This window comes from Triturus cristatus, chromosome 7, assembly GCF_964204655.1.
Source record: "Triturus cristatus chromosome 7, aTriCri1.1, whole genome shotgun sequence".
Classification (NCBI taxonomy): Eukaryota; Metazoa; Chordata; class Amphibia; order Caudata; family Salamandridae; genus Triturus; species Triturus cristatus.
In genome coordinates this window covers 417,222,160-417,235,746 of record NC_140590.1, presented here as the reverse complement: position 1 = coordinate 417,235,746, position 13,587 = coordinate 417,222,160, and the positions used below count along the sequence as shown (strand labels likewise).

Genomic DNA, 13,587 nt, shown 5'->3' with positions numbered 1-13,587 from the left:
GGCAATTCTGTTGTGGAGCGAATGAACCGTGACTTAAAGCAATCCTTGACAGCGAGGGTTTTAGGTACTGGCAGGAACTGGTTGGCCCATTTGTATAGCATCCAACGTGCACTTAATAATCTCCCTAGAAGGTCTCTTGGGTGGGTGGACCCCATACGAAATGCTCTTTGGCATAAAAATGTTTGTCCCGGACCTTGATGGTCTAGACATGGCAGCGTCAGCCACACCCTTTGATGTAGATGATCATTCTGCTGTGTTACAGAATCTACAAGAGGCTCGAGACAGTCTTGCAAAGGAACACTTGCCCTCCACAACTGATGCTGCACTTCAGATTCAGGTAGTTGGCTGGCTACCTCGAATTGGTGACCTGGTCCGTGAGAAGGTGGAGAACAAGAAGGAGTTTGGCTCCTCTTATCGTGCACCTGTTCCAGTGCTTGGCGTGCAGGGTACGAGAACAGTCATTTTACCCCCACTTCCTGGTCGCAAGGATAACAGGTACATCTCCATTGACAATGTCAAACTACAACGAGTGGCCGATTCTTCTCTTGTCCAGCAATGTTGAGAAGTTCGGTTTTGGCTCCGGCGAATACGACAAGGCCTGACATTGCCATCGAGATGCATACAGTTACTAATCCTTTATTGACTCCACCGGTTGGTGGTCCCCATGAAGATACTGAGTATACCTATCCCACAGATGTATCGTTGCCTGGTGTGCAATCAAGTGCAGTTGACCAGTCACGTTTTTTATTTGACACTAACTCTACAACATCGAATGCCCCATCGAAAATTTCTATTTTTGCTGTTTGGTTTAAAAGACATTTTTTAATTCCCCCTTGGACTTACATTTGGCTGGTGCTCATATCTATTTTTTTGTTTATGTCGATTGGATTTGTGGTTCTCTTTTTTCGTCTAGTGAATGGACATTATCTTACCGAAAGATCTGCAATTAGATTAATTGATGGAACTGTGGCACCCCACTCTTCATCACACATCATGAAGAGGGACCAGACTTGTGTTAATATTACTGCCTGGCCTGTACTAGATGGGATTGTATGGGATGCTGTAAAATTTCAAATTCATGGCCCTACAGAGGTGATTAATGTCCCCAATGTACTTTGTGTTTCTATGGGGGATGTTGTGAAACAAAACATACGCTCTGAGGTTTGGGATGTCCAAGCCGTTGAGGCTCTTTTATCTGATTTGAAATATTATGCTGCTTTTGATGCTGAAGATTTGTATTTAGACTCAGTGAATTATGGAGAGTTATTTTGTTACCAACACTATGGCAATCATTTCTTGCATAAAGGGAATACATTTATAAATGTCATTAATTATACACAATGAGAACATTGTCCAGCTCCCATTGAAGGCAGTTCCACAACTCTAGTGAAAAAGTTTACATATTTTACCGATTTCAGTGTATCTAAACCTGAAGCCTTTTATTATAAAATATCTGCTAAGTCGGCTTCCAAAGTTAGACTTACACACACTAAATTACTGCATTCGAAGTCCTTTATGGATGAATTAACTATAGGGGGCTGTGAGCTGTGGAAAGATACCATTGCTCTTAAATCTGTTTGGGGTTCTAAAGCCAGGCAAGTCCAAGGTACAGAAGCTTTGCATCGTGCATGCCTTATCCCGAACCATATGTTATTTTTGAATTCTACTTTTTTTTAAACCACTTGCTTTGGATTGGCTACTTCTACAAAAATGAATGCCCCTACTATTCCTAACCTGGGTGCTTATCCAACCTGGGATAATCACACAGCTATGTCCCTTGATGAATTGCAGTCACTAATTACTAATACATCCTTCAATATTTCCAACTTAGATCCCCACGGATGGTTATTATGGCAAAAAACTTCAGACTCATGTCAACATCGTTTTCTGGGGCTGAGTTCAGGCTATACACAGGTTAGGGTTGACCCCCGGTTTGAAACCTCCCTGTAGGAGAGTAGGATCTGCTTCACATGGGTGTTTCACTGTTTTTCGTCCTTAGTCTGGCTGTGGCCCTGCTAATCAGGACCCCATCCTAGCTGCTTCCTCTCTAAAATGGTTTCCATGTACATTAGGTACATTTCTAATTGGATTCTGGAGTGCCTTATAAGCCCCTATTATATAGTATACTATGTACCTATGGCATAGGTACCTTAGAGGCCTACCATGGGCTGAAGCATGTATTATGCCAACCCTGGGAAGCACTCCAAAATGGCACCACAGGTCTGCTATTGCAGCCTGGGTAAGGTGGTGCTTGCACCCCTTACAGTGGTATAGGCTACCTATATCACTAACCCTGGGCGTAGTTTGCGAAGTAGCGCTACGCGTAGCTACGCGAAGCGAGCAATGCGTAGCTTCGCAAACTGCGTAGTGCACTGTGCAAGATGCTGTTCGCACAGATTGCACAGTGCCTGATGCTTGTCTGCACTGTGCAATTAGTGCAAACTGCATCTTGCGCAGTGCAAGCAGTCGTTTTCTGCTGCTCTAGTAGATTTCTACTCGAGCGGCAGCTTTCTCAAAGCGGACTGGTAGTTTCTCATTGCAAGCGGTCGCGAGCATATGCGAGCACTCGCAATGAGAAACCTGACCTCCCTGCATTGAGAAGCTCGCCGGGAGGTTTATTTTCCACGCTTGAGATCGGCAACTTGCTGTTGCTGATCGCGAATGAGGAAAAAGACTCGCCGGGATGTAATTTTGCTTGCTCGCGGTCGCCAACTTGGCATTGAGGACTGCGAGCAAGCAAAAAATGACCGCTACGCTACGCGTGTTTGCACTGTTCTACGTGTAATTTGCGTAGTGCGAAGTAGCGCAAACTTCGCAAACTACGCAAGCGTAGCGTAATGCTTTGCCCAAGCTTATATATCACTACCATTGCACACACATATAAAACCTATCAGTCACTCCTATGGCAAGCCTGAACAATCCTGAAGGTAGAGTGCTTGTTTTTTTGTGAGAGGGTGCCCCTGCATGAGCAGAACCGCTCTGCAGTGTTCGGAGAACCTCCTCTGATGCTGTTTGTGGTGCAGCCTGACCAAATGCTAACTTTGGGATGGCTGCACGGAAACATGTCGTGTTTGGTGTTAAACACTTTGGAATACTGCCCCCCCGCCACTTCTTGCGGCGGGGGTAGCATTCCACCCTTCTAAAGGGAGAGACATGTTCACACTGGTCTAACCCGGTAGGACTTTCTACAGCCCGGGCATTACAAAATGGATGCCTCTGCCACAGACACGGGTCTGGCCTCCTGCTGCTGACCGAAAATCCAGCAGGGGAGGTCTGGACAATAGGTTTCCTGCCCCAGGGAGGTGTAACCACCTCCCCAGACAGGCAGATGTGTATTGGGGCTGGGCGGGAGCACTCTCTGGTGCTTTGAAGTCCTGCACTGGGGGCACACTTGGTGTCCCTGTGCATAGTCCAGTTCAAACCAGTTTCAGGGGTTACATGCCCCTGCTCTGTCGCGAAACTGGACAAAGGAAATGGGTGTAACCACCCCTCTTTCCAAACCCTCCCATAGGTGGGTCCCTAGAGTATGTCCAACCCCCAAACTTTGTATAAGTATGGGAGCCGAGTCCTTGCGACCTTAGATTACCCTGGATGAAACTCTGCAATTTATATCCTGGACCTTCGACGTTCTACTTCAACTAGAAGACTGAAGAAATCTCCCTTGGGGTCAAGGAGTAACTCCCCTGCTTGGCAGGCACCAAAAAAGGAACTGACCGGTCTGCATTGCTGATGCTCCCGCCGGATGCCGAAGTCTTTGCATCACCAGAGGTAGATTTCCAGACTTCCATGAGGCTACCCTGAGTTCACAGCAAAGCTGAGGCCCGTGGCTATCGTGGGTGACGTGGCACCGTGACCCCTGGACAACGTGAACATTTGCAACACCATCATCTTCCTGGTCTCCATCGAAGTTGTGCTTTGGGCTCAGAGTAGCCCCAGCCTTGAGCATCTCCTGCTCTGAAGATTTCTGGCCTCCACTCCAAGAGTGACCCGTGGTCCGGTTTCCAGTGCAACCACTCGAGGCTCCACGTGATCGCTAGCCCGTTGGCTAGTAGGTTCCCACGAGGGCAACTCCTCTTCTGATTGGGCTTTTCTGGTTGCTCCAGATGTGCCCCGACTTACCCTCACTGGGTGAGTCCCCCAGACCTTGCTGGTCTGAACCGACGTCCTTTCTCTGATTCCAAGTGACTTGCCGTTGCCAAAGCTTGCTGGGTCCAATCTGGTTGCTGACACCGCAGCACTCGACAGATTTTGTAGTACACCTCGAATTCAGCTCCTGGTCATCATCTGTGCCTCCTGGACCTCGAGGCTGAAGAGTCAAGACACCCGTCAACTCACCTGAAGCACCTGACATCTGTGGGCATTGGTAAGTGACCCAGACTCTGTCTCCTCTGCTTTCAGGTTCCTTCCATTCTAGATCCAGGCTAGGATTGCTTCGGACACTTCTCCTCTTCACGGCAGCAGCACTTCTTCGCCAGCTTCCATTGAAATCGACGATTCGACCCGACACCAAAAGACACCTATGCACCCGGCTTCCCTGGGTGAGGTAACACGAGTACTCGGGTGCTTCCGTGCATGCTAACCCTAGAACTTCCCAAGTCCAAAAGGGTTTGGTCCTGATTCATTTCTAAGTGTCCCTAATCTTTAAATTTCCAACGCGACATTGCCCATAGAAGCTAAAGGGGACCCGCGGCTGTGTTCACACACTGCACACGGCCCCGTGTGTCCCGTGTGTCACTACCTTGGGTGGTTCCTTGGGGTCCCAGCGATTCTACAGGCTCTAGGCCTTGTGTCTAGTTCAGTCGTGGTTCTTATACCACTTTATTGGTATATGGTTTGGTACGCCCCTAGGGCCCAAACGTGTATTTGTGCTATTACTGTTGATGACTAACTTGTAACTTAAGTACTTCGAACTCCAGTCTCATAAAGAGACTAGAGAGGTGTGTTTTATCTTAAATACATATATTTTAAATATATACCTGGTGTGGTTGTCCTTTCATTTGGTCATTCAAGAGATTATAGACTGGTAAAACAAGCTGCTTTACATTCCTTCAAGGCTTAGCCTGAAGGCTGCTCTCCATAGCTACCACTCGAATAGCTTTCAATGAAGGTTGTCTTTAACCTATTACCATAAGGGGTTGTTTGGACTGATACAAGGTGCCCACTATAACTAGTGGACAGCATATATCAGGCCAACTTCTCACACTCCCATTCTATTACTACCGATTCGGTAGGAAAATTATGTCAAAACTGGCTTAAACATTCCACCTTGGCGTCAGTTAAACTTCATTTGTCCAAATTAACTGACGATGGAGATTTGAATGATTTTGTTAAGGGTCCTGTGGAAGGCAGGTCCAAAAGATGGGTATATGCTATACAACGAAGTTTGGAAATTGTCTCAAATTGAAGATGCTTCTAGATTGAGAGCTATTGATTAAGCAAATTTGGAAAAAGTGCTTCCTGTCATTGATAATAGCATTAACACTCTTTCTTCCAGAATTTAAACATTAGATAATATTGTTTCATCTGTTGTGGATATTGTACAGGATGACATGTCTGTCTTATACCATGGTCAAAATCGATTGCGTTCTATAATGCAGTTTGCATGGACTTTACAAACATTGAAGGCTGGGAAAGTTCCCTGGAACTACATGAATACATCATCTTTATTCCTGCCGTTTAATCTGACTGCTAAACAGTTCTTGTCCACGAAGGATGCCACATATTCACTATTGCATACTGAAAAGTTGTAACCTTTACCATTCTCTGTAGCCAAATCTAATTCAGCTATGTGGCTTATCCATGGGTTAATCACTCTGCCTTTTCTGTTGTTTAAGTTCAGTTCATGTATGAAACACTATACCTTGAGCAGATATGAGCCACTAGGTACTGCTTTTCTCCATGAAGTTTGGTCACTCCCATTTACATAGGTGTCTGAGAGAGGGTAAAGAGGTATATTTAAAAGGAGAAGAGTGCCCTTCTACACCTGATTACTCAGTAGTTTGCAGGAACATCCAATTGCATTGCGCTTGCAACGTGCACGCACCAAATTTAGCTTGCATCTTGAAGGGAAATCCTGTGCAAGCGATTACACCGACTTTCACGTTATTAGCTAACGGTAGCTATTTGAGGCGTGTTGCAGGATGCTAGCAGATATTCCGTACATTGTAACTGTCTCCCAACGAGTAGTCTGTTGTAAGAATGTGCTTTTCCCACCCCCGCATGGTTGACTCGATGTATCCATCTGGCCTTCCATACCAACCTTGAAAGCAGAGTTCAACAAGATGAGCAGAATAAGGGCTCTATTGCCCAAAAATAAGTTGCCCTAACTTCCTCTCGTGAAACATTTGTCCTTCACGTAGCTAACACCCGCACCGAGGTGCATGCGCTTTTAAATACTTATCTCCCACTTTATTTCGGTGCTTTGATTCACACTATAATCAATGCTTTGTCAACAACTGGCTTGGCTCATTTTTTCAAAGTTGTGGGTTCCGGCCTTGTGACCTCGTTCCAAACAATATTTGGTGTGATATCGGCATTTTTTCATTCTATTTTTTCCAGTGTCTTCTGCGGGATTCTGTTATTCCTCGCCTTGACTGCTGGTGTGCTGATGTTAGTTTGTTTGCTCCGCAATGGCTGCCCGATCTGTATCATACGACAGCTTGCCCCAGCTGCTCCAACTGCGCAACCGGATACTTGAATACTATGGAACACTACCTCTGGCCACTTTGAGCGTAGCCCATGGATTGTCTTTCCAGTTCTCATACTTTACTTGCGTGCAACCTGTTTTCCATTGCCTAGATTGTTCATTTGAATGGGCTCTGGATTTGTGCCTATCAAACATGGCGTCTCCTGCCCCGGATTATGATCGACTGATGAGTCCCTTAGTGGCTCATGAGTTGGACTGTTCTGGAACGGGATTATGGCCAGTGCAGCTGCGCACGGAATCCTAGGAAACTGAGATATATATTCTGCAGCCGAAGTTATCTCGAAGAACACGCAAGTTGTCCTCTGATGGTGCTAGAGGCTCCGGTTATCGACAAACATGTATGTTTGTTTACTTTATTAGATTGGATGGCTGAATCATTTACTGAAGATTACAATGACTTCCTCTTGGAAGCTGTTGCAACATACTGTGCCTATACGTTGATGGATTAAATTGGCAGTTGTCCATCTTCCGCATGTACCAACTCAAATTTTTTTAGTTTTTATTTTTTACTCCAGAATGGGCTGTATACCATCCCTGATTGATCTTTTTTTTTTCCCCAACAGAAACTTTCGAACCTTTCACTACCAATTACCCGGATTGCCAAATTATGAACTTGGTTCTGACTCATTCAAACTTGAACTCTGCGTTCCTACATTGTTTACCTATTTTGTTTGTGGTCCAATCAAGGGAGGGTGTAGTGAAGGCAGGGTTTTGCCTGCACACATTGCTATGTTAGCATAAGCGTTTTAGATGTTAACCCCATCTTGCCACTTTGCTGCTTTTGCACACGCCACTACCGGTAGCTGTTTTTCACATCCCTAGACGTGCACTGGTACCTTAGTCTGAACACTGTGTGCAAAAACCGTCAAGGTCAAATAACAATGTATGCTGTTGAATTCAGGTTGATCGGCCCACGCTCTAGACACAACAAGCACACAGATGCAAATATCTGAAATTCGGGTGCCTTTAATATTGCATTGCATGCATGATGCTGGCACTCTGGGAGAAATCCTTTCTCGACACAGAGAACAGTGCTGATCCTGTGATGTGATTCACCTAAGCTGATCTTGGAGGTATAGGGTCCCCCATGCAAACCTAGAGACCTTCTATTAATATTATTATAAAACTAGCTTATTAGCCAGGGGAGGGTGGTACACAAGGTATTATAGGACCTGTTTCCACTATCATTATAATATGATTTCTCCCTTTGTTTTTTATGGAATTGTAATAATGCTGATGGTTTTATTTCTGATCATTTGTTTGCTTATTTTAGCCAAAATGCTACATCTTAGAGCACGTAGTTAAAAATAAATTTTTTTAAACTTTTCCGTGTCTCTGATTACTCATGTTGTGGACGGATATGAGAATAACAACGAAAAGGTGTTCTTGATTCCCACCATTCCTGAGAGAATTCTAAGTTGCTTGTTCTGGGTTGTCTAATCATTGGTAGCTTCGATATAGCACAGTGAACGAATGAGACACTGATGCTAGTCGGAAAGGGGTTCTAGGTACGGAGGTGAGTTTTCTGGTACACCACAATACACTGAGGTCCTGGTTTCCTGCGCATAGTTCTGTGCAGAGTTTTATATAGCGCGAAGTTGACCCGAATCAGGTATCAGAGCGCTTTACATACCACCAGTTGCATTACATGAGGTTTTTGTTAGGCACAGGGCGATTAAGTGATTGGCCAGAATCACAGGATGTTCAGCGCCATTGCCGAGACTCGAACCCAGTTCCCCAGATTTGAGGTCGGCCGCCCTGGCCGTTAGGCCAACTCCTCATTTTTGTATTTTTTTAATGTTTAGACACATCAGTGGCTTGCTTGCACTTTCTTGGTCTGAGATTTCAAGAGATACAATGTTCCTTCACACACAAATTTTTTAAAAACAAATGTGCTCATAGAAAATAAAGGTACAAAAACACTTACGGATGTTGAAAGATGTTTGAATTCTCATAGCTTAATCTGAAAGGACAGTAAAGGAAGAGGGATAACATATTGATATAAAAAAAGAGTATAGTACCTTTATTGCCATAATTTTGTACAACTCATCAGCATGTCACTAAGATATATGACTACAGAACACTTCAATTGTTTTAAATGGCTTCGGAGAAGCACAATTTTAGTTTGATTAAAGCGTTGCCATGTCATCGGTTTAAAAAAATACAGGATTAAAATGTGCACCTTATATATGTTCACTATCGTTTTTTGCACTGGTGGTAGCTTGAGGGAGGCCAGGATATTTAAGCGCTAATGCTTCTGCTAGGGGCATATGAGAGCAATCTACTCTTCTACAAAATTACTAGATCTAGAGTGAATTACAGTAGTTGGGTTACACATGAAGGGATGATCTTAGGCAAATGTGTGAAGAAACCCTTTCTACCTCCAGTACTGAGTGGACTTAACATGCACCACAAATAGGCAGTCACCTATGTGGTGAGCCTTGAGCAACACACAAATCGACCAGACGACGAATAAGGCATTTAGTAACACTTAAAATCGTGGCTTCCAAAAAGATAAACATATTGTCTACACACCATCAGGCACATTAAACTACACACACCCTACCACTCTGAAAATGTCAGAGCCAACAAAACGAAATTTAGAAGATATATACAGTACACAAAAATTACATTTTGGAACACCTACTACTGTCATTTGTCCCTTTATTAGAGGGCATTACACATCATAGATCAATTGAGCACACTTTTTACCATAGTATAGCTAATAGACTAAACATTAGTTGGCAGCAGTATCATATCATTGCGAAATCTGAAGGCTTAAAACACAAACTAGTGACAACAAAATCCATATATGTTCAGAATGTGCAAATGGAATTAGGGTTACAGCCATTTGTTTGCAAGATATGTCCATAATAAGCCCTAAATATCTCTGGAGAAGGCCGCGGAAGGCCTACACATGGACTGCTAAATGTACATTGAGAAGTCTCCCATTCAGTATTCCATATTGAGAGGACTGCTGGCCAGAGACATTCAGCATTTTGCCAACGATAAGGCTAGTGCAGGCTTCTCTAACGAGTAGCTCATGAGCTACTGGTAGCTCTTGAGCTACCTGGAAGTAGCTCTCCTGTGCACAGCCCAGCCTACTAACTTAGAAGTTTTTGCTTGGTTGAATTAATATATGTATACCAAATTTAAAAGCCAGATGAAAATGTGTGTCTTTTCAGAACTCATACGCTGATGTTTAGAGAAACATTCTTGAAGTTCACAATATATTTACATTGGGGCCATATTGTGTATTGGGGTGCACTTTCCCTGTTTGCGCCTGGTGCACCTTAAAACAGGTGCATCTTGCGCAAACAGAGAAAGTGCACCCTATGACACAGAATGCGCTGTCCCCAGGGCAGCCGCGACCTCGTGCTGCCATGGGGGCAGTGCTTTCAAGTGAAATGAGGAGCGGCTTTGATGCAGCCGGTCCGTGTTCCACTGTGCCGTTCCATGTTTCACTGTGCAGACGACAACCTGTCTGCACTTTTGAGGGGGTTTACAGATCCCCTTGCAGGCGGGTGCAGTCAATGACGTCACCCACCTGCAAGGGGATGTCTGCGGGGTCCATGGGACCCCCTATTTCCCCTACAGAGGGCTGCTCTTAAATGATCAGAGGAATGATTGTGCTGGATCTTTGACTAATATTAAAAACATACATTCATAGCAAGGATTTTCAAGTCCCCGATTTTATGCCTTTATGATGATGGTATTACCTCAATATGTTTGCGAGCAGTTCCATTGCCAGAGCACATTGAATGGGTAACAAGAGGCAACCCTGTTGTGTTCCTTTACTAATTGTGATTGGGGTTGGTAATTGACCATTGACCTTAACCCTGGCAGTGGGCTAAGTATAAAAGTAAGAACAATTTCAGCATAACTTTACCCATACACCCAATCTTTCTATAATTGTCGTCGGCAATGACCATTCAATAGAATTGAATGACTTTGGTAGTGCCAACAGCTCTGGGTCAATCTGATGAGTCACTGCAAAAAGCGTATGTAGGTTGTTTGCTGAAACCTGTTCAGTATAAATTCAGTCGGGTCAGGCCTAATCTACCTAGGTATCTGTGGGAGCAGTGTATTCTCCAAAAATGTATCCAGGATTTTTTTGTCCACATTTATCAGGCACTGCAGCAAATATAATGCACAGTAATTAGGGTGTTTACCCAGTTTGAGCAGGATTATCACAATCGCCTCTCTAAGGGATCAGGGCAATACTCCCAGCTCAAAAGCCTCATTATATGCAGCTAGTAGGAATGGAGTGATTTCTTCTGCATATGTTTAACAAAAGTCAGTACGGAGTTCTCTGGCCCTTTTGGAGGGGTGCACGCATTCCCAAAACCCTATAAAGTTAGATGACACATGAAGTTAGGTGAGCCAGCCATTAAAAATGGATTCTTCGAGCCCGACTGCAGCCGAAGGAAAAGGACCCCATACGAATTGATTAAGATCTGTGCGGCAGGGAAGGTGAACAGACACCGCAATTGATTGAAAGGTCTGCTGAATCTGTGGGGTGAATCCTTAGTCCCAGCATTTGGCATATGGCATACTAGGAAGAAGCGCAAAACATTTACTTGGGCACGTTGCCACTAACAGAAATTTGACATTTTGTACACTTCATATGTCCAATTGAGTAGCTGCAAGGTGGCCTCGGTGGCGATCCCACTGAGGTTAACCTTTCTTCGAAAGCCAACAAGCTAGGATACATGAAGGTTGTTTAGTCACTTGGACTACTGATACAGGGGCGAGGCCATACCGCTTGGCGAAACCCGGCTGGTACGCATAGGCCCTGGGTGTGATATAGTGCCAACACCTCAATCTTATTTTTTAGTCTAAAGGGTTTTCCCAGTGCTGTCGGTTTCTTAACACTGGTAGTATCGGAAAGAAGTGAGAGGTGTTATTCGCTTGGACCACTGGGCAAGACACAGCAAGTACACATATCCTCTGAGTGTGACGTAGGGTGTAATTCGGACGTTAGGAAAATTTGGATCTTCTTCGATGCGTAAATTGTTGCTATCTTGGTCCCAGAGCCGATATTGATAGACTATCAGGCTTACTAAGTCCATTAACCATGCAGAGTCTCCCCTCGTCATCAGCAACATGCGCTAGGAGCAGGCTAAGCCCTTTTTTTTTTTAAAGTCACAATTTTTTTAGTTAGTTTTTTATTGCTCGTCCTCTCTCTCTCTCTCTAATCAATTCAGTGTTCAGGTGGTGCATTCACAATGTTTTGGATATTTTTGATGTGGTGGTGCTGGTAAATTATTACAACTGTGTTTGTGTTGAACGTTGTGCCTTGTTAGTGACTTCATGAACATATGAATAAGTTGCCATTCCTGCAAACCTTTGTTCCATGTCTGCTATTCCACTGCTAAAAAATCAGTGTTTTGAATTTAACCATTGCACTTTCTTTTTTCTTTCAGGCTTTGACACTTCATATGCATTGCTGTTTTGTTATTTTTATCTAGGATTTGTAGCTTGCCTGATATGAAGTGGAAAAATTGGGAGTTTCCTCTTTTTGACTTTTGGAATTTGCAGTTTTAGTGATTGAGTTAATAGTTGAAAGCAGATCATCATGTCTTGCAGTTCTAGCCCTCTTACAAATTGATAGGCCTACTGTCATTACCAAGTGTTTTGATTTTTTCCCTTATTGCTCCTGTCTTTGTAGATCGCATACTTCCTGGTGTGGGAGGTACTTATTTATGTCATGTTGGATGAGTTACTATGAATTTGAGTGCTACTTTTCAACAACTTTAGGGTTTCATGTTTTGTTCTGGATTCGTCTGGGTTATTTGTTTTGTGTTATAGTTCTTGATCTCTTATGCAGTTTCTTTGTCTTCCTTTACATTCTCGGAGTAGGTGAGCTCACACTTACCTTGCGCTATGCTCTTCGCTACTAATTGGCTTTGCCCCCATTGTCCCTCAAATCCCAAGTCCAAGCGTTCCTTCTCTATGCTTCCAGCAGGGTCACCAGCTGACTAGTCCCTGCGGTGGAGTGTGCCCTCGCATAGCCTGCTTCAAGCCTAGCCCGCTGCTTGCCCAACCATGTAGGGCTTCATTCCTCCCTCACCCTGCCCCTCCCCTCCCCCCCGAGACTCACCAGTAAATTCCGACGCTGGTCAGTTCTTCTGATAGGATTCACAATGATTTGGCACCAGGCATGGTGGGGCAGATGTAGGTCAAGGGCCACCAACAGCACAGATGCCAAGCAAGGCTGGACTGTGGCATGAGCACCATAGACACTTTCACGCCCTCACAGTACTCCGACGCTGTAGGTATGTGTTACAAAGTCATCCTGTATGCCCTGTGCAACCCCATTTTTGTTGCCGACTGGTACTGATGGTAATTGACTCTAATTTTCAATGTGCTCTGTCTAACAAGGCCCCTGGCCAGTGCAATGTTTCAAAACACAATGAAAACACACACATACATTAGGGTACAGTAAGGGTTTAGGGTACACCTATGATTGGCATTACCTACCTTATAAGTCCCCAGTACATAATAGGGCAGGGGGAGTAAAACTACATATAAGTCCTTATTATATAATAGGGCATGGCAGTTTAGTGGCCAGCTGCCCGTTCTGCACTTGTAGGTGTGCCCTACTGTTAGCCGAAGGTCATTTTAAAAGCAGCCCTGTATTGCAGCACTGCTTTTAAATGTAAATTGTGCCCAAACTCGACTTGGAGGTAGGGGCACTTAAAAGTGTTAATCTACAATAATCTTGCATATTAGGTAACCCTGTGGTCTCCCTTGGGTGTCCCATGGGTGGGAGGTGTTTAATTATAAGGAGGGACCTTATAAAAGATGTTTTATATGCTCTGAGGATAGAGAAATTGAACATTTCACTTTCCGCATGGTTGTTAAGTGCCTCTCAAAAT

The 13,587-nt window shown here is 44.3% G+C and overlaps 1 protein-coding gene across 7 annotated transcripts in view; it reads right to left on the bottom strand.

Moving 5' to 3' along the window:
* LOC146809833 (histo-blood group ABO system transferase 1-like) overlaps nt 1–13,587 on the bottom strand; it is a 691,528-nt gene that overhangs the window by 192,457 nt on the left and 485,484 nt on the right. For 6 of the 7 annotated variants that reach the window (XM_085616684.1, XM_085616688.1, XM_085616685.1 and 3 more), the window contains one exon: nt 8,634–8,669. The exons of the other annotated variant lie outside the window; for it this stretch is intronic. In XM_085616684.1, the coding sequence (XP_085472810.1) occupies nt 8,634–8,669 (36 nt within the window). The remainder of the gene's footprint in view (nt 1–8,633; nt 8,670–13,587) is intronic. 7 annotated transcript variants of the gene reach the window in all.